At 45.8% G+C, this 25,695-nt stretch overlaps 2 protein-coding genes across 2 annotated transcripts in view; both read right to left on the minus strand.

Annotated features, from left to right (window-relative positions):
• DLX1 (distal-less homeobox 1) lies at positions 1–1,847 on the minus strand (the record flags this gene model as incomplete). Its single annotated transcript, XM_076340761.1, is given in 3 exon segments — positions 1–371; positions 674–873; positions 1,390–1,847. Coding segments are annotated over 3 exon segments (768 nt in total). The 5' UTR covers positions 1,703–1,847.
• A 3,792-nt stretch (positions 1,848–5,639) lies between these two features.
• METAP1D (methionyl aminopeptidase type 1D, mitochondrial) overlaps positions 5,640–25,695 on the minus strand; it is a 49,588-nt gene continuing 29,532 nt past the window's right edge. Inside the window, exons 3-10 of the mRNA XM_076342611.1 lie at positions 24,889–25,038; positions 21,281–21,429; positions 20,547–20,589; positions 16,549–16,712; positions 7,737–7,834; positions 7,060–7,107; positions 6,076–6,154; positions 5,640–5,941 (exon numbers count right to left, since the gene is read on the minus strand). Of these exons, the coding sequence (XP_076198726.1) occupies positions 5,863–5,941; positions 6,076–6,154; positions 7,060–7,107; positions 7,737–7,834; positions 16,549–16,712; positions 20,547–20,589; positions 21,281–21,429; positions 24,889–25,038 (810 nt within the window). The 3' untranslated portion in view covers positions 5,640–5,862. The remainder of the gene's footprint in view (positions 5,942–6,075; positions 6,155–7,059; positions 7,108–7,736; positions 7,835–16,548; positions 16,713–20,546; positions 20,590–21,280; positions 21,430–24,888; positions 25,039–25,695) is intronic.

A 25,695-nucleotide genomic window follows, 5' to 3' on the forward strand; every position in this document is an offset into this window, starting at 1 on the left:
TTTTTTTTTTCTTTTTTCCCCTTTTATTTTACTTAATTTCTTTTTTTTTTTTTTGTAATAATTTTAATTATTTTCGGGACCGATAGTGCTTGCGGTAGGGGAAAACGGGTTTATAATCACATCAGCTGCGGCTGCTGCATAGCTTCTTGGTGAGCCGAAGGATACCACGACGTGTAGCTGGGGATGTAGGTGCCCGGGGTCCCCGACGAGGCCTTACCGGAGGCAGAGGTGGTATTCCACACCGGGGGCACCGGTGGCGAGCTGCCCGAGAGAGCCCTGCCGTTGGTCAAGGCGCTGCTCTCCAGGGCGGCCCCTCCTTGCTTCATCAGCTTCTTGAATTTGGAGCGCTTGTTCTGAAACCAAATCTTCACCTGCGAACGGGAACGGGACAGGGCTCAGCATCCCTCGGTACGGTCCAGCATCCCCCCCGCCCGGGGCCCGACGGACCCCCGCGCCCGGCGGGCCCCCCAGCTTCTCCCCCTTATCCCCCGCCCCCGTGGCTGCTGTGCCCGTTGTCATTTTGTGATGCCAAACCACCCGGTAAGACCCCCCCCCGCGCCGGGCCCCGTTGCCGGCGGTTGTGACCCGTCTGCATCACGCGTGGGGTCTCCCATGCCGGCGGTGGGGACAGCGAGAGGACAGGGGAGAGGGGCCGGCTCCTTCGGAGCTGTACCTGGGTCTGGGTGAGTCCCAGAGATGCTGCGAGCTCGGCTCTTTCGGGGAGAGCCAGGTACTGAGTTTGCTGGAACCTCCTGTTCAAAGCCTGCAGCTGCAAACTGGAATAAATAGTCCTGGGTTTGCGGATTTTTTTCCCTTTCCCATTAAAGCGAACTTCCCCTCCTTCTACCACAGTGCTTTTCTCCGATTCGGCCCCTACAAACCACAAACGATGCAGAATAAATAATAATAATAGCAGCAATAGTAATAATAGCAGTAACAGCAATAGCAGCAGCAATAGTAACAATAACAGCAGCAACATCAACAATAACAATAATGAGGAGGAAGAAAAGTGAAGCCCGAGCAACGCTAACAAAGGCTCCGGGCGATTATGGCAGCCCAGGCTTCTTCCCAGAGAAAGTTTGCTATTTTTACAGGCTGCAGTTTAGGTTTAATTACCCTTAATTGCATACATTGTTTATAGCGCTACGCAATAAATAATTACGAAGACTAATACGTGCACATCTGGGTTGATTTCTTTTCCAGCCGGGCATTGTGTGCTCTGTGTACTGCTCCCCTGTGATCCTCAGCCTCTCCTGACTAATATTTTGTAATTTAATTTAATTTTTCCCCCCCGATAGATTTTTTTTTTTAATACAAGCACCCTCCCTCCCTCCCTCCTTGCCTTCCCTCCCCCCTTCCCTCCCCCTCCCCAAAGCCGAGTGCACCTACCTGTCTCCTCTAACCGGGTCTGAGTCAGGCTGGAGCTGTTGGGGTAGGACTGCACTGAACTGATGTAGGGGTTGGTCGAGTGGCTGCTGACCGAGTTCACATAGGGGTAGCCCAGCGGTCGGGAGAAGGACGAAGCTGTGCTGTACGAGCTGTCAGGCTGAGAGTGGCCCGCGGAGTGTAAACAGTGCATGGAATAGTGTCCGTGGGACATGGGAGAAGGAGACATTTGCTGGCTGGGCGGCCCAAACTCCATAAAGACAGCCTTCCCTGAGACGGGGCTATTTAGACTCTCTGGCATGGTAGTCATGGTCATTTCTTGTCGCTTGGTCTGTGTGTGTGCTCTCTCTTCAGCTTGCCTTTTGGGGGTCTGTTGTGTTTCTCAGGACAGGAAAGAACCCAATTTAAGCGGAACAGGGTTTTTCACTTTCCATTCATAAGAAAATGGAGTTTGTCTCTTTGAAAAGTCTAAGCATGATGCTGTAGATCTACACAAACTCGCCTAAAAGCTTTGACTCAGCCAAGTCTATGAATATTCATGAGCTGGCGGAGCTGATTGGTCCGCCGTCTTGCATAATCGCTTTGGATTGGTCCGAGGCGCTCGGGGCTCGCCCGGACCCCGGTGAGCGCGGAGAGCCGGACTGGCAGCGCCGCGCGTCCCCGAGCGCCGGCGGCGGCCGCACGCCCCGACGGCACCGGCGGCACCGCTCGGCGGCCTCCGCCCCGTTCCGCCGGCTCCCCGGCACCGCTCCCCGGCCGGCCCCGGGCCAGGAGCCGCCTGGGCCCCAGCTCCCATCGCGGGCCGCCCGCTGCCGCCGCCGGCGACGGAGGGCGCCGAGCCGGGGCACGGCAGGAGGCAGCGCACCTCCCTCCGCCCTTCTCCTCCGCCCCTCGCCGCGCAGGCGGCGCGGAGGGGACGGCAGCCGCGCTCCGCCGGCCCCGCTCCGGCAGACGGCGGCGGGACCCGCAGACAAAGCGGGCGGCCCCCGCCTGCCCGGCCGCGCAAACTCCGCGGGCGCGCAGGGGCTGTCCGCTCCGGCCTGCGGGTGCCAGCGCCGCCCGCACCTCCGGAACGCGCCGCTCGGTTGTCGCCGTTATTGTTCTTACGAGGGATAAAAACGAAAATCCGACGAAACAGAATCGCCCTGAATGGGCCAAACGGCGCGTTTGAACTTAAAATGAAAACTTCCGCGTGCGTGAGCGATAAATGAGGTGGGACTTGGGAGATCCTCCCCAGAAAGCCCACGATGAATCCCAAATTACTTTGTTAGATAATTGGAAAGTGTTGATAATTATTTCTTTCATAATTCAGCGGTGTGACTGTAACAGGAAAATGATCTTGTGAAAGTTCACACGTGCAGATGTATTAGTTACTGATTCATTTGATTAAATGCTAGTCTCAAGTGCTCTGATCCACAGCTGAAGGCGGCCCCATTAGCATAACACTGATGTTTAATTTTCATACGCATAATTAGCCATATATTTAACACTAATAGCAACACGCAGCCTTTCAGCATTAAACAGCCTGGGATTTGATCTGGCCTGGGCTGAACTTTCCCGGTTACACCTAGGCTGTCTAGGGTGCGCAGTTATCACGGCACCGCATCTATGTAATCAAGCACATTTTGGCAAAGGGAGAACACCAATAAAAGTGAACATTCAAAACAAATCGCGGCGTTGATGTCGTTAGAGGTATTAGCGCCGACCTGTCTTCCCCCGCCGCCGGCGGCGGGCACTGCCGGCAGCGGGGCTGGGGCACCCCCGGCAGCGCCCGCACGGTGTTCAGGCTCCTTCGGGCAGCTACGGTCCTTGAAGCAACCGGCTAATGACTGTGCAAAGCTGACAAGACCGAGCCCCTCTGCTCCTGGTCTTTTTTTTTTCTCCCCATTTTTTCATTAGTGGCTCTGTCGGTTTTAATTGCCCATTTCCTAACGCCTCTTTTACTTCCTCCCCCCTCCTTTTTTTTTTTTTTTTTTTTTTTTTTCCCCCTGGCGATGCGCAAAGTTCATTTTCACAAAATCGCCGCAGCTTGGCGCGGGAAGGGGCAGTGGCGGTGTGTCCCCACACGGACTCCTCCGGCAACCGGCTCTGCCCCCCTGGCGATGTAAGTGACCACCCGAGGCGGGTCAACGCGCTTGTCCGAGGAGGGGACGGGGCGCCCCGGCAGCTCCGGCACCTTCGCCGGCCTCAAGCCCGGCGGCTGCGGGGAGGGGAAGCTGCTCCGTGCTCGCCGGGTCTGCCGCCGCCTCCTCCGGTCGGCCGGACGCAGGCAGTCCCGGGGCGAACCACGGTGCCGCCGGCCGTCGGGCCCGCAGCCCGCCCGGAGCTCCCCCCTCGCGTTAGCCAAAACCCCGCGGACCACACGGCGCGGCTCTGCTCACACCCGTCCTCCGAGGCAGGGCCGCCGCCGCCGCCCCGCCGTGCAACGCCCGCCCCGGGCAGCGCGGCTTCGGCGGGCGCGGAGGCGCCGCGGCCGCCCCGAGCCCGCGGGGCGATCGCCCCGTCGGGGCTCTCATCGTGCTTGCCCGGCAAGACGTTCTGTGTGAAGGGCTTGTGCGAGGCGTTGTCTGTCCCCTCACAGCCGAGGCATCTCTTCAGTCTCGTTCATAATTAGGATTACAAACGTGCGCCATCAATGCCAGCGCCTGGCCGCCAGCGCCTGGCCGCCACCGCTCCGCAGCGGCCGGTAAAACCCGCAGTCCCGTCAGAGTTACGGGGGGGACTTCAGAGCAAACAGCGACTAACAGGAGCCCTTACACCGGGCTGCGGGGGGGTTCCCTGCTGCAGGCTGGCCCGTTCCCGCCTCACCCCACGCCGCGGTAAGCGCGGGACGGGAGGCGGAGGGGGCCCGGTGGAGGGGCAGGGGCCGGGGAGAAGCTTAGTACCTGCGGTGCCACCCAGAGACTCCCGGCGCGGCCAAAACCCCCGGGACGCGCCCCTGGCGTGCCCCCGGGGCGCGCGGGATCCCCAGCTGCTCCCAGCGCCCCTCGGAGGGGGCAGCCCGGCCGGGCGGCGGGGTGTTAGGAAACAAAATATATCCCCCGGGCAGTGCTGGGCGTCCCTCGCCTTCCGGCGGCCGCAGCGCGCTGTTTAACCTCTGTGCATTTGTAAACTTGGCGGCGGCATCGTCTGTTTTTACAGGTTTTAAGGCCTTCCAAGCTCCTCTCGGGGAGGACGCTCAGGAGCTGAGTGGCTGCCCCGCGGTGTTAGCCGTATTCTGGGGGGGTCCTGCTTTTTGAAAAGATGCTGTTAAAAACTATTAGAGCTGACAGCTCGCTGTACTCGAGTGAAAACAAACAGCAGACTAAAGCTGTAAGAAAGCGGCTTACTTCTGCCCTGAATCACTGAGGGAGCCGGTGCTGAGCAGCCCCGGTCGCCTGCATGCGCAACCGGCCAGCCCTCGGCACAGGACCGCATCTGCCTACAATTTAAGGGCAAGTGATTTGTACCGAAACCGCAGCGCTGCTGCCACGGGTCTGGGGTACTTCTGGATGTCACTTGCTTATCTCCAAGGCTACCCCACATTTCACAGGACCGGGTCCTGCTCCGGTAGCCTCCGAGTACCAAGGCCAGGCACGTCCGGCCCGACGGGGCGGTCAGCAACTGGCCAATTGCAAATCAAAGCCTCCAGCCCCGGCAGGCCCAGGACAGGATCGCAGAGAGCGCGGGGTCGAGCGGGACCCGCAGCTCATGAGGACCATCAGCTCCAAACTCTGGGCAGGAGCCGGGGCTCATCCTCCAGACCGCAAACCCCTCCGTTTCTGTTAAACGCTTAAATTGCGGACTGCCTCTCCCTTAACTAACGTGGGCACCGCAGAGCAGCGGTTACCCCAAACCGGCTAATTCTTCAAGCAGGGCCATTATTGATCTCCAGAAAAGCGCGCTTTGCATCTCATTTTTAATCACTTTTTGTGCTGTGCAAAGAGAAATGAGCTGAGGCAGGAAGGGGGAGAGCTGCTGGGATGGCTGCTGGGGAAGAGGCTGCTGCCTCTGCCTGCCACCCTCAGGAAACTTTTTTCCACCCTAGCAGAAGTTACAGCCTGAGCAACAGCACTGTGCTAATCGCAGTGAAGACAAATTGACTCCATAGCTCAGCTATAAAGGGAAAATACTATGCTCCTCTGTCCTCTCAGCTGCACTGAGACCGTGTCATCCGATACGTGTTTGTCCCGCATAGGATTTGGAAGAGATGGGACCCGCTCTCTGCCCCAAATAACCCAAATCCTTTGCACTTGCAGGCTGTGCATGGCTGCTTCCAGGGTCACAAACAAGCCAAGGGACTTTTATTGAATACTCACCAGGTAACACACAGAAAGGACTATGTCCAGAGCCAACCCCTCAAGCTGCTTTTTCTGTCCCCTGCAGCAACTTACGCAGCACCCATTCCCCACCGAAATTACAGAAACCTCCTCTCTGTCCTGAGCAAAAGTGGAAATCCCAGAAGCACAGCGAGTCCCTCCACTCCTTGCTCCATCTTTAGGCTTCTTCCACCAGTTTAGAGAGGATTTCTGCTCCCTCTGAGGTAATCACAATGGTATGTTCAAACTGCGCTGATCTGAAATGCACATTTAGCAGTTATTAGGGGGCAAACGCGTCCACCATGCCTGTAAAACTCACCCGTTTTTTTTGGGGGGGCTGTCAGTGATCAGCTCCACGGCTTAGGAAAGATAAAAAAATAAAATCAGACACCTTTTATTGTCTACAGAAACTGCAGTCCATTTATCCTTCAGAATCTTAAATTCGGGGGATCCTTCCATTATTATTGGCTCTGCAACAAGAAAAACAAAACGTGTTCTAAAGTTAGTTGCACTCCCGTGTGGACTGTGAAGCAAGCAAGAAAGTGGGGGTGTCCCAGCAGGTAGCTCCCCTTCCGCACAGGTCCCATCCTCCCTGGGCCGGCACTCTCTTGCAACACTAAAATGTGAACTAAAGAGGAAGATGAAATATCAAGGTAGGAAGTTGCCCATTCCTCTTTTGTAAAAGCAGGGAATTTTAATCAAGCTTTAATTAAGACCCTGTGGATAATAACCAAAGCACCAACCACACTTACAAACAGCAGATAGTTTTAAATATTTGAATTTTTTAAACAGGCTTAAAATGTTCATTAAATCAGCAAAACAACAATTTTCCTATTTCCCTCTAATTGCCGTGCCATTTAGCCACACAGTGAGAAAGAGGGCTTTTCCCCCACCAGCTCTCCATGATTGGTATTTAGCACGTTCCGTCTGCGGGGCGAGACTCTGACTGGTTATCGGCGCTGCAGTCCCCAAACCCAAAGAGCAGCTCTGGCAGGCAGCAAATGACATAAGAGCCACCAGGCAACTCGCTGGTAAACCTCGGCTTTGGGGACACAATCGCATCCTTCTCATGCTCCACAGCCCAAGTGTGCCGGCTGAGTCTCCGCCTTGCCAAAAATATGCGTCAAATATGTCATTTAATAAGATTTATAATAAACATGTAATTTTCTAAATCTTATCATTTGGAAGCTATTTCACCCAATCGGTTCCTTTAATGTGTTTTTTTAAAATATTTTAATCTGCTTCCTAAGGGGTCAGTGTCGCCGACATCCCCATATCTGCATGGAAATTTCTATATCCCAATAAAGAAATGGTACGGATCCGGGCCGCTCTGTGTGCGCTTTTTTAAAGAAAACCATAGCAGAGAGTTACTAACCTATTGTGAACGCCATTCCCTCTTCCATTAACAAATCACTGTCATTGGCTACAAAAGAAAATAAAAACGCGTTTATGGCTGCTGGGGCTTCCCCCCCCTCCCTTTTTTTTTTAGTAAACGCAACCAGCACTTGGTTTAAACCCTTTTTTGGCTCGCGGGTATCGTGCACGCCGGTCCCCGCTACGAACGGGAGCACCCGCCGAAAGCCATCCCACCCCGGCCGCAGCGGGAGCGCCCCGACGGCGGCTCCTTCCAGGCCGGGTCCGGGGGCTTTAACGTTTCAGCGGAGATTTTTCTTTGCCCCGCGACAAACTTCGCCGGCGCGGTTCGGGCGCGGGCGGGATGCGGGGACGCGGCACACGGCGGCTGCCGCCTGGAGCTGCCGCCCGGAGCGGGGCGGGGGAGGCGCTCCGCGGGGCCCAGCCGCCCCGACGACTCCGTTAAACGAGCGATTTGTCCTGAAAAATACTCGCGCGACTCTCAGAAAGCGAGGCCGGGGCTGCTCGCTGGCTTTGCAGCGCGAAAAGCCTCCCCCGGGCACCCCCGCCGGGACCGGCAGCGTCGGTGGGTGCGGGGGGCTCTGTTCGTTTTACCCCCCCCTCCCCCGGAGTCATTTCATCGCCGGCGGCGGAGCGAGCGGCGGGGGGAGGCAGGTCCGGCCGACGGGGGCCGCTTACCGTGGTGCCACACCTCGGGGTGCCCGTGGAAGTACGACCCGATGCCGTGGCCGACGAAGGAGGGGCAGACCTGGAAGCCGCCCCGCCGCACCACGGAGCTGCGGGGGCAAAGAGGACACCGTGAAGGAGCACGCCCCGACCGCTACTTCCACTAGCCGGCCCCGGCCCTGCGCCCTGCCACTGCATCGGTACCACCCGGCTCCCACAAGCTCTCACCCCCACCCCCAGTGCCGAGTCACCACTTTGTGCCTGCTCCGAAAGACAGCAGCCACTAGAGCTAGTGCTGGTGAGCCATTGTTAGGTTTCAGAGTTAACACACCTGCCAGCAGAGGCTGGTAGCTCCTGTGCCAGCCCTGCTGTCTGAGCAAGATGGCAGCATGTCACCTCCCTGTCTGATGGAGGGTAGCCTTTTCCATGACCTCACTGGGAGCTCATTTTAATGTGGGACAGCTAAATGGCAGCCAAGTCGCACAGCCGAGGCCCTGGCACACCACCCAACCGCAGCCTCCATCGAGTCCTCCCTATGTGCAGAGCCTGTGCTGGGCCGCGTACCCACTGCCTGCACTGGGTTTTCTGCAAAAGAGGGTCCTGCTGCCGACAGGGAGAGTTAAGAGCCCTACAGCTTGCCTTTGGGAATACTGCAAACATTCAGTACCAAAATGTATTGCAACTCCAGCAAATCTGTTCACGTTAATTAACAACATGTTTCTAATGAACCCATCACTACCGTAGCAAAACCAAATCATAACAATTATGGCATTTCAGTTCTGCCTGGGAGATCTGTCCTGTCCTTCATGGCCTGCCTCAGGGAGGAGTGTCTCCACAAGCTGTCTGCAGGAACACGTCCTGGCACTGATCCCTACCCACGTCAGGAAAGCAAAGTCCTATCCGATCCCTAAAAACCGGAGGACCTGGAGAAATGTGGGGTGTTCTCTGGCTGCTGGGCCACCCCATGCCTGCAGGCTTCACTCTCAGGCTCTGCCCTTACTCAAGCAGTGGTGGAGGCAGTGGTGGAGGGGGTGACTTGAGGCAGCTCAGCCAGGAGGGCTGCCCACCTCCAAAACAGAAATATGTAGAGATTTGGGGGGACCTGGAGGTGGATTAGAAGTGACAAGGAAGCTACCCCTGTCCCTGTATATCATCCCCACACTATTTCTAAAAGCAAACAGGAGCAAGACAGGAAGGCACTTAGCCTGGAAAGATTTCACCCACAACATTAAAAGCTTCATTTGTTTGTTTTAAATCTTCAGGTTTGCCTATAGTTACACCCTAACAAATGCTTTCTCAGAGTTTGATTACAGGTGGAAAAGTGTAAAAGTTAAGAAACTCAAATAAAGGTGTAAGCTCTCAGAGAAATTAAAGCATGTCAAACCCCATGGGGAGGCTCTTTTTCAGGTGCAAAGTGGCCTCAGCTTGCTGTACGCACTAATCCCTTTGCACACCAGGCTCCACAGACCCTCCAGTGCTGGCTCCAGTGCCCGTGGGTCACCGTCCCAGAATTTAATGATACTGCAATTGAGGGACATGGTGCTCTGCCACAGCAAAATGGCAACGAGAGGAGAGTTGGGTCAACGGTTAATAATGCTGCAGTGTTCAGACCTTAAGAGCACGTTTTAACAGGATTTGTGTATTAGCTTTTACCTACCCATTGCCCTGATACAAAGACTCATCACATTTCTTTCATTAACTCTGGAGAATAATGGAAATTTCAAGTTTAGCTGCCCCCAAACTCCTAAGTACTGGCAAAGAGGGTTACCAATAGGGCTAGAAGTTGGGCTTCATTTGGTTGTATTCAAAGTCCAGGTTTTTACCTTATACATCATTTATGTGGAAAAAATCATGAAGGTTTATGCAGCAAAAAGTCCTACTAGCAATGGAAAAGACTTTCTCTCACACCACTCACACCTGGGTCAGAGACTCAGCACACTGCCTATGGTGATGCTGAAGGCCAAGGAAGAAGCACGGGGAATGGCGAGGAGTTAGAAAGCCAGATTACTCAGAAACATACACAAAACGAAACAGAAGATCTCTGGTGACCAAGCCCAGAGCAATGCAAGATAATGATTCCCATATGGGTGAAGCGATTCTCTGAAGACAGATGGGAGAAGCCATCCATGCAACGTGTGATAAGCTTTTCTTTCACTTTCTTCTGCAAGTCTTTTTGCAAAAGCATGAACAATCCCACTGACTATTCAGCTTTGCTGATGTCCTTACATGGTACCCCTGCCCACTGAAAGAGCACGGTCATTTTTTGAGATGTTTTGTATTATTACAGGATTTTCACCCCCCAAAAAATCCCATCTTCTATAGCAAGACAGAAAGCTATTCTTCTGAGCACCACAGCTACATACTCTCCTGCGGGCAGGGGAAGCTCTTGCCCCAGTACTCAGCTGGTGCCGAGGAGAGCAGCAGTAGCAGCAGCAGCTGCGTGCTGGGCACCAGGCGCACGAGCGCCGCGGCACACAGAAGGCAGTGTTAAGACAGTAACCCGTCCTCACGCGGTGAAAGAAGTGGTTCTCGTGCATTTCAATGGTGAATTCTGCCACTTTCTTGCCAAACAGCTTGAAAACAACTCTGTTGGCATCAGTACCTCAGCGGTTACCGTCTGTGATCAAAATAGGGGATCTTGGAGCTCACAGGGCTTTGACATCTGCACTGACAGACACCCGTGCCCCCCCTCCTAACCACTTAATAACGTCTACATACAGAGCTTAGGTATTCTTTACATAAAATGTAACGTGGCCAATGAACCTGAAGTGACACAGAGAAAACCTGTGGAGAAGATAAGCTGCAGGTATGAAACTCAGCCACGTTCAATCTGGTTTTAGTATTTGCATATGCTTCAGAAGCACCTTATGGAGAATTTCACTCCACAACTACTAGCTTTACTTTGGAGTATTTCAAAAATCTTAGCGAGATCTTACATCCTTGTGGAGTTATAGTAAACCACCCAGCTTTCATAAAAAAACAAGGCTACCAACCCCAGCTACAACTTGCAAAGGTAATCCTGTAAACGTACACATACACGTTGGCTGTAAATGCTGGCAGGGAGGACTTTGCAACAGCTCTGAGAAGAGTGAATTGAACTGTTGATCTTGGTCAGCCTCTCCGGCCTCCCGGACTCCCAGGCCGTGGAATCCGGTTAAAAAAAAAAAAAAAAAAATCGGGATGTCACAGAGTGGAGCATTTTTGCCCAAGTTTGCCATTTGCTGCTGACAACAGCTCAACATTTTGGACTGTCTCATTGCCCAGCTCAGGATCTGTCAGCAGTGGCCTTTCTTTCTAGCCTTCCCTGGCAGGCAACCTTACAAGACTGCAGCCCCAGCTCCATGTGCTGCTCCTTGCAGACAGGCAGCGTAAGATCAGGCAGCCGAAGGAGTCCTGATTGCAAGTGGGAAAGCAGTGAAGGCGGGAGGCAAGAGTCGGCACAGCTGAGCTGGGCTGCCTGGCGTCTGCCATAGGAAAGGAGATCTGCACTGCTGGGTGGATGTGCCAGTCTGCCGGTTCCCCTCGGCCACGGGGTTTCCCCCAGCCAAATCACTTCCAGAGCAAAGGCTGGGGCAGCAGAGCCACGCGGCACCAACAGCGTCAAGAAAGAAAAAAAAGACTCTTCAGAATAATCATTGTTAAAAATATCCATTGACAACATTTACCATCACACATTTTGTTCTTTGAGCCATGATGCATGCTTGGGCAGAGGTGAACTGGGCAGGATTAAAAGCATAATCATTTAATGAGCCCAGTACTTGATTTATATGTTTTGCTGCCATGTGTTCCAGCCCAGTGGCTGCGGAGTCAAGAGTACCTGCAGCGCTGCTCCTCTTTTGCTGATGGCAAAGCCAGGCAAAGCGTCTGGCACCAGGATGGACCAGCAGCGGCCCAGCTGGTAAAGGAACATCACTGAGGGCCAGGCTGTCCACCTAAACCCATAGGCAGAGCCTCTTGCATGGTGGTATCATGCTTCTGAGAGTGGACAGAGACAGGAGAGTTGGGTGTCAGTTCCCTCCTGAGCATCCTCTTCCCACGTTGCCAGAAAACAGCTAATTCTCCAAAAGGAGGGATAAGTGTGGAGACATGCATTGCCGTCCTGCCAGCAGCCCAACAGGGAAAATAACACAAAGCAGCAACAGGCAGGACTGACTCTCTACAAAGCTCTCCCCGATACTCTGGAGCCTCCCCTGAAAGGAGTTCTTGGGTGAACGGGATAAATCCCTCCCGCTAAGAAGCTGAAAAGCAGGTCAAAAAAATTTCCTTAGGGAGCTGACCCTGTGCAGATAGCCTCTAGGAGCATCTACAGGATAACAGGCATCCCAGCTCCAGAGGAAAACCATCCATTCAGTCTTAGGACTGGAACTCCTTTTTTTTTTTTTTTTTTTGGGGGGGGGGGGGGGGGAGAAGAACACCCCAAAACCTGCATTTTATTTTCTTTTTACCAAATTTTGTCACTTTTTCCTCAAGGCAGGTCTGGTCCAGTATTCTAAGCGCTCACTGAAGAAACAAAGTGAAACAAATCCCATTTTCAGCATTGATAGCAACAGCCTCTCTGGGCTCTTGGTGGCACAAGGGAAAACAAGACAGCACAGACTGCTTCGCTACCCAGGCTGAACATCCTCGTGAACTGATTCCCAGCTAGGGACGCTTCCCCCGCAGTGCCAGGTTCTCTCCCCAGGGATGAAACTTTATCAACAACAGTCTTGCAGAGCAGCATGACATGAATGACTGAAGTTGCTAAACAAACCTGTCTTACACTTCTGGGCAGTGAACGCACTTGGGAAACACTGAAAGCAGTAACAGACCTATGATAATTGTTTTCTTACTTAGGGATCCATATGAATGCATTTTTTTTTTTTTTAATTAGAAGTAATCATGTTTTTCTTAGCTACATTGTTAGCAAAATGACCAGTGAATGGCATGTTTGCTTTTTTCTTTTTTTAAACTCTTGAAAACAGCATCAGCCTGAACTAGATTTGCTCGTGATAAAAATATTAATTTTGAATAGTACCGTATTATTGAATTTGAGAAATTACAAAATTCTACTGGGAAAATATTAGAGTATTTTTCTCTTAAATAGTAATCCTAGACTGAGGGAATGCACAAGTTCAGGGATCCCCTATAATGACAATAAATGTTGAGGTATAATTAGTAATATTTTTGAAAGCCAACAATTGTTTTTTGAAAGAAAGGTACATTTTAGTTTCAAACTGGAACACAAATCACTGTATTTTTCTTACAATAGTGCTGAACTTTTATTTGAGGTTCTCTGTTTCTGAAAGCAGACATGATGGATTGAAATAAAAGATAATTTATTGCAATGCTTACTTTCAAGTGCAGAGAGAAGCAGTGTAATTGTAATTTACAGTAGCTGTCAAGGAAAATCTATCACAGATGACATTAAAATGACTTATTTTGCCTGAGCCACTTATTGTTTAAATGTGCATAATCTGATAGAAACAGATTTTTTTTTTAAATCTGCTTTATATTGTTCTAAATTAATATCAAAACATATACTTATGAGTTAAACATTTTAAACCATTTATTAATACTTTCATCACTACTATTTTTTCCTAGGAGTAGGAAATTGGTTTATTTAACAATATCACGTTTATGTTTTTTAGCTCTCTACACTCACAACACTTCCACGTACCTAAACTCACTGTCTGAAAAATAGATTTTGAACTAGATTTGTTTCTGTCTGAAAGAGAAATGTCACAAATGGTAGAATGGAACATAGGGCCCAATTCTGTTTCCACTGGAGCTGACCAACAGTTTTGCCACCACCTTCAGTAAGAACAGGTTAGCAAAGATTCAAATTTTTCTAAGCAAAGTAACTCACGAATCCATGCAATCTTTTATTTGCAACTTGTAGCTGATGGGAGAAGGAACTGCTATCCAAGAAGTGCTCAGTGTCAGCTATCGAGCTTCCATAACAAAGACTATGTGAGACTACTGAATGCAAACTTACCTCTGCGATACAATTATTCCCAAACTTCTTGTAGAAAGGAAATATTCTGATTATTTGTGCCCAAGATATGTTCTGTATATCACTTGAGCACCTTTATAGAAAATATTGATGACAGAAACCTAGACACATTTCCATTCTGATCGGCCTAAATGTTTTCAGCTTGTAGGCACTTGTTCTCAGGTATTTATGGTATCTAACTCTCCTGAAACTGAAGATTTTGATGTATGTATGATGTACATATGATGTCTGTCTGCATGCAAATGTCAAATGACAAATAACCAGAAACACATAGCTTCACCAAACCAAGGTGATCTTTCAGCAGAGGTAGCGTTAAAGTAGTTCTAAACAAATCAGCACATTTAAATCATCTACACGATAAAATATTGAGAAATAAAGTTAATGACCTGCTATTTCATATGTAGTTTTGAACACCTACTAGCTTTGATTAATCTGCTTTTCAAAGGGGGCGCTGACTATATGTTTACACTTTGCAAGTAAACTGACCTCCGTACCAACACAGCAAAAATCCAATGTCACATTCAATTCTGTTCTTTTTCGTCGTCTTTTTTTTTTTTTAATACAGCTAGAATTAATGTAGTGAATCTGTAATGAAATGCATTATCCTGCATGGAGATTTATCAGATTTTCCAATTGAATGCCATGCTTTGCTAGCACTAGCTGGAGTTCACCTGCATGTTGGTGTGGCGTGTGGCTCTTTTTTGTAAAGAGTTAAGTTGAACACAAAAAAAGGGAACAAAGGTCAGCACCCAGCCGCCACTTGAATGTGAGATTTTTCTTTTTATTCCCCTTGATGTATACTAGGCTCTGTGTTATTAGTCTTAATGATGGAAAATTGTAGTGTTGATACAAATCTTTTTTTCAAAGTAGTAGGCGGGAGCTCCATTTGTTAGTAAGTTTTTTTGTGACTAAAAGCCACGGACAGTACATTTATGTAGCAGTAAAAGGCCTAGATGCTCTTTCCATAGCAGAGCTAATTATTCCTACTGTGACCTTACTGATCTACCCTGTTCCTAGTACATCTCATCTGCACGCCTGTTCCTCTGTGTAGATGGTGTCAGAGAATATGAAAAACCCTATAATGAAACCATTTTCATGATGGAGAAAGGCTACTGGAGTTGCACTTGCTACAAAGAGGCTCAATTATATGAGTAATTGTGATAATTTTCTACATTCATAGCCTTCAATGGGGAAAAAAGAATGAGAGCCACAAAGGAAAATTACTTTAACAAGAAAGTACAGAGAGTAAAAATGGAAGAAGAGACAAAAAGGGGGAAAAAAATAACCAGAAAAAAAGTTTAAAAAATAGATCTGGAGGGAGGAATAGCAAGACAGGGAGAACAACAGAAATGCTCAAAAAGCCTATGTGCAGCTGTGTTGCACAATTAAATTGAATTTTTTTTCTGCAGTTGATGAATGTGACTACTGCAAATGTGCCTCTGTAGTTAGCTATCATTTGTTGTTCCGTGACAGGAAAAGGATAATTACCTCTCAGAGAGAATCAAAGGCTGACATGCCCTTTAGACACAGCCATGAATGCAGAGCTCGATAGAATGCTTGAATAAGAATCCAGTGTTCTGTGCCCCCTTCTACTCAAGAATAAATTTTGTTAAAATGCAAGAGCACCACCAGTAAATTTGTTGAACCCTAGGTGTTCAAAAATATGAGGTGCATCTATCGACTCATCCCATTTGCAAAAATAAAACTACATTTTGAATTCACTTCTATTATATTCATGGACAGTAAGATAGTGAGATATGCATTAAATTTCTTTTCCCAGTAGGGGTCTGATTCAACATTTCCTATGAAAGAACAGAAAGACACTATCCTTTTTCTCCAGGCTAGTTAGCCTATAATTTAAAACTGTCAAAAACACAATTTTATACAAAGTCTTCAATAAAAGCTTCTCAGATATAACCCAAAGAGGTTTTACTAAAGTTTGATTCAGACTCTGTTACAATATTTTTAAAGCTATAAATACATCTAACTGATATTTTGCCGTTCTCTTTTTTCCTTAAAGTATTTGAAGATTTACAAAGAAAAAAAAGCAGCATCCTTTCAAGGTGACTAAGCCTTGCAGCTTTTAAGCAATCAGAATGTATTCAATAGCATGTTGGGACCATTAATAGTCCAGTGAAGTATTGCTTAATGAAATGTATACGATATATGTCTTTTTTTTTTTTTGGCAAACATTTTAAAATAATCCATAGGTACCATCAAAAAACTAAGCTGTATTTTTATTCAAAACTGCCAGCAGAAGAAGAGTCACGACTGCATTTATGTGACGGCTAGAAGAGATGCAAAATAGGAAAAATCTCTGAATGTGAGCTCTTTTTTCCCTGTGACGTTAGCATGCACTGCTCTTTGTAAGATCAGACGCTCTTGAGTTAAATATTTTTGTACTTTTTAAACAAAGAGACTTACTTATGTTGACTAATTCCTTTGTAACATTCGTTATTGCTATACAATGAAAACAATGGTTTCTAACCTTCTTACATCGTTAGATGTGGTGTAGTTTCACACACAAATAAAAAATAAACAAAAACCCACTGCAAATTACATCTGTTAATTTAAATCTACCTTATGAATAACTTTGACTCTTTCTACAGTTATCTTTGTTGACCGTAGTATAATTCACTTTAAAAAAAAAAAAAAAACCACAAAAAAACCTCTTACCCAAGGAACAACATTATAGCTTGGCAGTTCACATACTGATATCAGACTGAAATGATGGTTTTGAATCATAAAACATGTCATCAGCTTTATACCAAACCACCAATAACCTTTGTCCCACTTGCCAGCCCTCCCTTTACTTGTCAATATAAGGCTTACCTGATTGTGCTTCCAATTACAGAGAAGGGAGCCCCTGGTCTGCAAGCTGCAATTGCTTCATCTCTACATTTCCTGGCAACCTCCACTAACTTTTGACCAGATTTATCCACATTGCCCACCAAAAAGGTTTCAGAAGTGTCACCATGGTAGCCATTGTAATACACCTAAACATATGCAGAAATGTAAAGACAGTTTCTTGTTTTGCATCCAGAAGCAGATCGTCTCCTTAATTAAATCCATCCTTTCTAAGATCGAGCTATATATTGCAATAGATAGACCACGGGTAAGCTGTATTTGTGAGAATGAGACTGGAAAAGCAAAACATTGCAGGGGGAAAAAAAAAAAAAAAGGCGGCATGAAAGACTGCAAGGTGCGTAAGTGTTGACAATTAAAAATTCAAGAAATGCAAAAGTTGTGTGGCTCTGTGCAGTAGTGCCCCAGACAATGACATTGCTCAACCACAAGACATGAGGCTAACTGGGCTGTATGCGAGAAGACAGGTGGGGGCCACGCATGGGCTGAAGGGGGCCTTGGGGGCCCTCGGGTGCCCACCTGCCCCAAGTGCCCACCTCTGGGGCTGCGGACCTGCTCGCACCCCGCAGAGGTAGGGCACCGAGCCCCGGTGCTGGCCATGGGTGCTGGGAGACCCATCAGCGGCTGGCGGGGAGACCCGTCCCTCCGCAGCCAGCATCCCCAGCAGGGTGTAGAGGTGATGCTGTGTGCAGCTGGGTGAGAGGCGCGAGCTGCTGCCAACATCCAGAGGGAGCCCCACGGAAAGCACAGGCCAAATCCAACGCCTGCTGTTGCACGTTTTCTTTAGTCTCATTTTTAAGCTACAATGTGGCATTAACGTTGGATTTTACTTCTGATTTCCAGAGATGAATTCTGAAAGAGAATAAATGTACCGTTCTGGCACCACAAAGTTTTGTGTGCTGAAAACATAGCACCCTGTTGAATTAATTATGTGCTTTTTTGGGTTTTTTTTTGGTTTGGGTTTGTGTGTTTGTTTTTTTTTTTTTTTTCACATTTCATAGGTTTAAACCTCAGCTCTCCAGAAATTCTCTGCCGGGCACAGGAAACCCTGGATCTGCACTATGGAGCTCTGCAATGCCCCATTAAAATGGGGTTTGCAGCTCTGCAGTATGGCAGGCAGGCACATAACTGTAAGACCAAGCCAAATTTCCCTATAGAAAGACAAATTGTAATGGTGCACAGTTTTGATCTTCTAAAACATTTTCTTCCCGTGAACAGGGGGCAACTCTCCTTCTAGGACTAATAACTCACGAAGCTCGAAGCACTGAACTTTTGCCACTGGCAAGCTATTTGTGAAAGACAGACTCACATTCTTTTTGGCCGATTCCAAACTGAGAGAGAGAGAGAGAGAGAGAGAGAGAGAATTGGCTACAGACAGCTTATCCCAAGGCCAGGTTTGTGTTCAGCCGAGATGCGAAGAAAATGCAGGCAGTTAGGAGCGAGGGGTTTTTAAAGAAAGGTGAGCACCAGCAAGGGCCCAACCGTGTTGCCACCACTCCAGCGGAGAGCGGCTGCGATCTCCTGCTCTACACCTTCCTCTGCCGGTCCAGACTGCCACTAAATATTTTTTTTTTTATTTAATGCCCATCGGGCAGGTTTTAATCTAGCCAGTTCATATTTAAACTGAACTAATTTATTTTTAGCTCTAGCAAGTACAACACACAAAACCCGAGCATTAAACATCATCATCCTGGAAAAACAAATACAGATTTAAAACATAGGAGAGCTTAAAAATAATAATAATATTTACTGCAGCCCATCAAGTGCAATTACATATTTTTGACGTTAATAAACTACAACCACAGCAACAGTAACACACTAATTCCTTAAAAGTCAATGAAAGAACCAAGTTGTAAGAAACATTAACCTGGTAATGGCTGGCTGAAAATTGCGCTATGCTGAGGATTCAGTAATGGATAACGCTATTGTTTCTACACTAAAACACATTTTAAAGGCTATATGACTCAAGCCAATAAAATTTGTTAATCTATGTATTTAATCTACCATCTTAATTGTGCAAAAATGGGTTTTTTCTTCAAATAATTTGTACATAGCGTGAAGTGTCTACATTTAATAACCAGAATATTATTTAATCATTCTATAGAACTTGTACACAATTATAAACAATTTGTTGTGCAATGTTTACTTTGATTTTTATTCTGTCAACCTGTGAAATGTCCCAGTTTTGCTCATTAAAAATAAGCTAAAAGATCAATTAGCAACGCTGAAAAGTAGTATTTTTTCCTCAGCTATTTTGGAACTGAGCAGTGATCAAACACAGCACAGTTCAGTTTTAAATGATAAAAAAAATCTTACAAAGATAATTAGCAATTCCCATCCTTGCAGGAATCTTCACATTCACAGAAATGTCAAGATTTATTTTATTTTATGAGGTAAACAGAAAACAAATAAAAATAAGTCTTCAAAAAGACCAGTAACGTTTAGTCAGTCGTTATTTGTAAAGCAGAGTGGATAAGATATGCACACCACGTTAATATAAAAATGTTTTGTTTAGTTTATCACGGAAAGTATCTGAGATACGAGTCTACACTTTTTTTTTTAATCTAAGGCGTCATTATTATCATGACAGATAAAACAAAAAAATAAAATGAACCTTAATGAGATACAAAGAAATCAGATGTTAAATCCTTAGCTGTTGCAAACTGATTTAGTCTAATAAAATGAGCAAAGCTACACCAGTTCACCAAAGTAAAAATGTAGGCCAAAAATACACTTTAAAAAATGATAGATTGCACTGTGTAAACCTGATAGTCAGAATTCTGCAATTAAAAGTATGGCGATGGGGAAGAATTTAGAAAGATCAAAAAACCAAACCAAACCCAACCCAGTTCTGGATCACACGTGAGTATACCATGGGAAAAAGGTCACTGACCCTAATTTTAATAGAAAAAATATTTTAGAAAGCTTGAATCTCATGCTCAGAGGTAGGTCTGCTGGAGATTTCTTCGCTTCTGCCAGTATGAAATTTGGGCCCATGGAAAATAGTATCAAGTTACCAAGAGTTTCTTTAATGATTAAAAAAGCTTGTTTTCATGAGAGGTTACTCCCTTGTATGTGACATATTATTGCAAAATAACGGTGGGATTCAAAAGATGTCTGTGTTCACATTAGAAATAAACAGCACTTTGGGAAAATAAAAACATGCACAGTACAAAGAAAAAAGCTTCTGCAAGAGACAAATAATTTTTTTTTTTTCATAAATGAAACGAGAATTAGGTTTCCAGTTTCCGTACTTTCTTGCTCCCAAGAAAATCCAGCCAGTGTTTATTTAAATAGCTATAATTGACCATTCTCTGGAAATATTAAGTCACAATTATATCACACTATTTCTGTTTCTGCGCAAAAGGTTCAGGGCTTTTATACCAGAAATGGAACACAACACTACCTTTGGGGATTTTAATAAATGTAGGGAACACTGCTAGCAAAAGAGTTGCTGTCCAAATAGACTGACACACACAGGCCAATGTAGCCTCTAATGACAGAGTAAGATAATGACAGGCCCCACTCAAAATCAGCAGGAAGAGGAAGATCAATCTTGGCAGAGTGAAGGAAAAATGCTGGCTTTCTTCATGTTAGCTCATCTCATACATATCTGTCTTCAGCTGCTGCCCAGTACTGTGGTGCTCTGCATTAACTACACAGTGGATCAATAACAATTACACCTTCTCAAAAACATGACACATAGCAGGATTGGGTTGACATTTCACTTAGGCCAACATTGATCTCAGTGCATCTGATTCCAGTCCTAAATTCAAGTCAGGCCTGGGTCTAGCTGGAATAAACACACAGTTAAAAACAAAAAAGGAAACCAGCTGCTTGTGCCTTGGCTCAGAAGTAAACAGCACATCCATCTGTGCATCCCCCATCTCCAATCCACTATTCTTCCTGTTGCTACTAGTGATTCTAAAGTTGATCAAAGACTATTTTTTATATGAATTACTCACCGTGACATCAATGTTGATAATATCTCCATCCTGAAGAGGTCGACTGAAACATAAACAGAAAAAAAATAAATAATGGTGACAGACAGTTCCCAACAAAAGGAATATAAGAATAAACACCTAATGACACATATATAAAAAATCAGGGGGTAGACATTTTGTGATGGAGGAAGGCAGAGGCAAACAGAATAACCATTTTTAATGTTCAGCTCTGACTACTTAGAGAACAAGTGTAGCTGAATATAAAATAATGAGAAACAACTACCAGAAAAACATATCAACATCTGAAAAATCTACCATTATATTTATTCTTTTTCTCTCACTAGGGTTCATATTTTACTTTGTGAGTAGCTGAATGTATTGCAAATAAAAAAACCCAAACCACATAAATTCAAATATATTTATTCCTTACCCTATGCTTATTTTGCTGAAGGGGGGGGAAAAAAAAAAAAAAATCAGACTGTACTGTTTCTTTTTTCTTCCCCACACACTAAACTGTAAAGGCATTATGTTATTTTTAAGTGTCTGAACAAACAGGATAATGTATTTTTTTTTTCTATTTCACATACATTTCTATAACATCTATCAGCTTCGTGTGGTAACATGATATGCATCTGCAATAGGTTTACAGATGACATTTAGTTAAGCTGAAGTATGTTCAATATTAAACACAATTTATTAATTTCAGTTTAACATTTTCATTCCCGGTGGTAAAATGTATATTATTGGGGAAATACCTGTCAGGAATACCATGACATACCACGTTGTTTACAGAAGTACAAACAGATTTTGGAAAACCTCCATAGCCCAGAGGTGACGGGTAGGCATTCTGTCTGATTATTTCATGATGAACAATGGAATCTATTTCTTCAGTTGTCATGCCAACCTAAAATATCAAACATAACATCCTGTTAAAAAAGCAAAGATAGTTTCTCATATTTACTGAACGTGATTGCAGCCAAACATTTCAATGAAATCTTGGGATGTTTCAAACACGCTGCTTTGATACAAAACACTAAACTATCTGATATACTTTATTGATATATTGGACCTTTTTTTTTAAAAAAAAAAAGAAAAAGGTTTTAAATAAAGCATGCAGTAGAAATGAGCACTCAAAGGTTCCTAGAAAAACTAAAATACTGTCTACTTGCTTTCCGTTCTTTTTTCCACATTTGCTTTCTCAAAGACACCAATTTTCCATGGCATCTTGTTTCAGTAGCTGCTGTAGAAATGTCTGGTTTCAATGCTTTCAGGCCTTTAAAATGCAACATTACTTTCCCTTTTTATTTGCAAAAGAAAGGATCTTAATTCTTGTAACCACCCAGTACATTTATCATAATGTATTTGTGCATTTTATGAAATTGTTTTCCAAGTATTCTTTAATTTTATAAAAGATTTAAATATTTGGCTTTAAACCTTAAGGATATTTTACTTTAAGTTGCGATAGCCTGGATGATCACAGTGAATCTACAAGCGCTCATCCACCATTTTTAGAAATCTTCATTTTTATGCTTGATGTTTTCTAGATTCCTCTTTTTCTCATGATTTTACATATTAAAAAAAACCCCTCTCATAAATCATTCAGCCATTTTCTGACTATCCATGGAGCGGAAAATGCACACGCTTAAAATAACATTCTTCTCGCTTTTCTTTTGGATCGACTCTGCCTCTGGAATGGTTAGAGCTGAAATTTGAAATTTGGTAGGGAAACCTCCCTCATTGAGAAGAAGTGCCTTTGAGGGTTCCTCTGCAAATTGATTTTGATTTGAATGAGTTTTGAGCCTTTGAAAATCATACTTCGTACACACACGCTACAGTGGCTGTGATTTTGGAGGACTTTAGTAACACGTGGAATATAGGTAGGCTGTGGCGCAGGAGGCATACTTATCCATATATTGAAATATTCAGTGATCACGCACAGTGAATACAGCGGAGTGCACTTGTGTACTGTGCTGAGGATAAAACCAGGTCTATTTGCTCAGCTTGCATCTTGTTCAGCACGAAAGCGTGACTGGGCAGATGAGGAGCAATGAACCCACTCAAGACCAGGATTTGGGGTTACTGTGCACCCCCCCTGCTTTGCAGTAGCCATTGCAGCCTCTGCGCTGGGATGGCAGCCGCAGCCCCAGTGCGCTGTCTGTACTGAATACTGCAGCCATCGGTTCTGGATAAATACAGGTTTGTTGCTCCTGCCTTCGCTCACCCATCTATCATCTTCAGCCCATAGACAAACTGAACTGCTATGTACCAGACTGGGTGCTGTCTGCCGCTGCTCTGCTCAAGGAATTCGATGTGGCTTTTGGACACTCAGCAGACAGATCTGTGCTCTCTGCATGGCAGGCTTACACACTGTGAAAAGTTCTGCTTTTAATAGTATCTGCTTCACTTTTAAAGGAGCTTTTGCTAGCTGGGCAATGTCGGGCAGGCACCTACTGCACACCTCATCCCTTATTTGGGATGGGGCAATCTGACGGTATCTAACAAAATACTTCCATGTCATAGAATTTGCTGCTTTATTCCCAAATCTTTAACTCAAACCCAGGAAATGCTATCATATATAATACCATATTGTATTTTTAAGTCCCACAGGCAGTAAATGGTAATATCAAAGCCACGCTCAGCCCAAACTTTGTCCCTCTGCATCTATGCATTATAACACACCTTTGGTATACTGCAGGATGTTACTGCCATTAGCTAAAGCACAGGGGAGGGCTGGTTTGGAGGGCTGCGTGCAAGGCAGGTTCAGCAAGACAACAGGAACAAGTGGAGGGGTGGGGCTCTTCAGATAAAATAGGAATGCAGAGTTTACCTTAAGAGAATAGCCTAAAAGAGCTTGGTTTGTTTAGTCTGGCGCACTGAAAGCTGTAATAGCTCTATTACTGCGTGAAGGGGACAGACTCAAGGAAAAGCAGGAAGCTGTTTAAATTAAAGAGCGGTGTTGGCACAAGAACAAATGGGTATAAACTGGCCACGCGCAGTGTCTGGCTGGAAAGCAGAAGATGCTCCCTGTCGATGAGGGAGGATTTTGGAGCATCCTCCCAATCAGGGCAGTCTGGGCCAAACATTTACTGGTGTAAAACAGAGCTCACCACCTGTCTGCGGCTGACCTGGGCAGTGGTCTCGGCACCACAACTCCAAGTGCCACCTCCCTCTTCCCAGCGCACAGCTCCTGATCATGTAATTCTTACCTTACACACCTTCTTGCTCTGAAACATTCCTTACTTGTATGTAGTATTTTGCTATTATGCATGATTTGGCACATACTATGAACTACATCATGAGCTACACCGTGCTGCATACGTATGTATTTTACACATGATAACAACCAAAGAGTATTAGTGAAAAACCGCTCTCATTCAGAACCCACATCGCACCCTGATCCTTCAGAAACATGTATATGCCCTTAACTTTACATGAGTATGTTTTACTGTACTGGGAAATAATTGCACATAAAGAAGTTAAACATGCGCGAGCATATGTAAGATTAAAGCTTCAGGCAGTTTTGTTATTGGCCACCCCAGCTCCAGAATTAAACCTCTGGGTAAGCGTGATGATAGCTGAAAGAAAAATGCATGGTAAACTGATAATTTTTTCCCATTTTAAGTCAATGGCATTGACCTACAGTCCCCATCTACCTCTGCATCTCATAGCTACTCAACCCATTTTACCCTATACAGTATGCTATTACATGAAATACCAAGGCAAGGCTAAAAAAGCACTCCTATCTGCAAAGCCTGGTAGTAGGCTCCTCCCAATACATTTTAACTTAGGAGGTATCCCAAAAAGCATACTGTAGAAACATTACTGGAAACCATGAGGCTTTATTATCAATGCACTCTGAAAAATTGTGTGGAATTTGTCAGCTGTTTTTTCCAACAGCAGCTCTACGAGTCACGCCGGACCCCGCGGGACAGTGAGGGGCTGAAGGATGGACAGGAACGGAGAAGGCAGCCCAGCCAGCCCTTTGGACTTGCACACATGCAGAGCCGGAAAGCACGATGTATGAGGAAGATGGGCCATGAAATGAAAGGAAAAAATGTAGCGTGAGCCTCATGAGAAACTTACGTGATTCGGCACAATCCGGACAGAGGGAGATTACAGACAGAGAGATATTACACCTGAGCCAGCAACTCATTCTAAGTACTACATAGGCCCAAAATACAGAAATAATTAAACAGGCATATCGTGGACTGAATAAAAAGTTAATAAATCCTTTTTTCAGTATCTAACTTGAAGTTGGATGCACATTACGGGTAATTAAAAAAGAAAAAGTAGAAAAAAAAAAACCAAATAAGTGAAAGCATAAAAGACATAAAAGCTGTTATGGGACTTCTGTAGTTGTTACCTTTAAGCCCTTTCCAGCCAGAAGCAGGACATGACGGGCCAACTGACAAGCCTGACGAAGCCCTTGAATCTGATCTTCATTCTTAATTTCTATGTCGTCTCCCCAGTCTGGTACAATGCCTGTCGTCACATAGTCTGGCTTCTTTATGTGCTTGGAGAAAAAGGATTGAAAATGAAGATCAGAAAACTGAGCATGACAATGGGATCATTTTCTCAGATACTGCCTCCTGCTTCATGGCAGCTTGCCCTTTCTGTCGTAGTATCGACCTTCCTAAGCCATCAGGGCAAACCCTCAAGGCTGCCTCAGTATTTCTTCCACTGCCCTTTTGAACTTAACATTGCCTGTTACTACTGACTTATACAGTCTGTTAACCTTCCAGTGCTGAAACCCCAGATACTGCAGCCGACTTCCAGCACAGACAGTCGCAAGTTTTAAAACTGTGAGAAAGAGACTTAAAAAAAATCTTTATTTTCTTTTGCAAAGAAGCACATTTTCTACAAAAGGCATCTGGAACTGACGGGACAAACATACAGAATTAGGCTCAAAAATAAAACTGATCAAATCCTTAGTTTCTCATTCAGACAAAACTCCTATTAACTTCCATGAGGTTGTTTTTTGACTAAGAACCTTAAGATTTAACTTATTTTAATTTAGAGGTTTTTACTTATTAATCTAGTTCATATGTTGTGCCCAAATTTGTCCATCTACAACACTATGCAAGGGCATCCCAATTCACTGTGTCAAGGAAAGTGTAATAAACTTCATTTTTTGCACACAAAGTTCTCAGCCCTCGTATAAAGGAGAAAT

This window comes from Aptenodytes patagonicus, chromosome 6 (genome assembly GCF_965638725.1).
Source record: "Aptenodytes patagonicus chromosome 6, bAptPat1.pri.cur, whole genome shotgun sequence".
Classification (NCBI taxonomy): domain Eukaryota; kingdom Metazoa; phylum Chordata; class Aves; order Sphenisciformes; family Spheniscidae; genus Aptenodytes; species Aptenodytes patagonicus.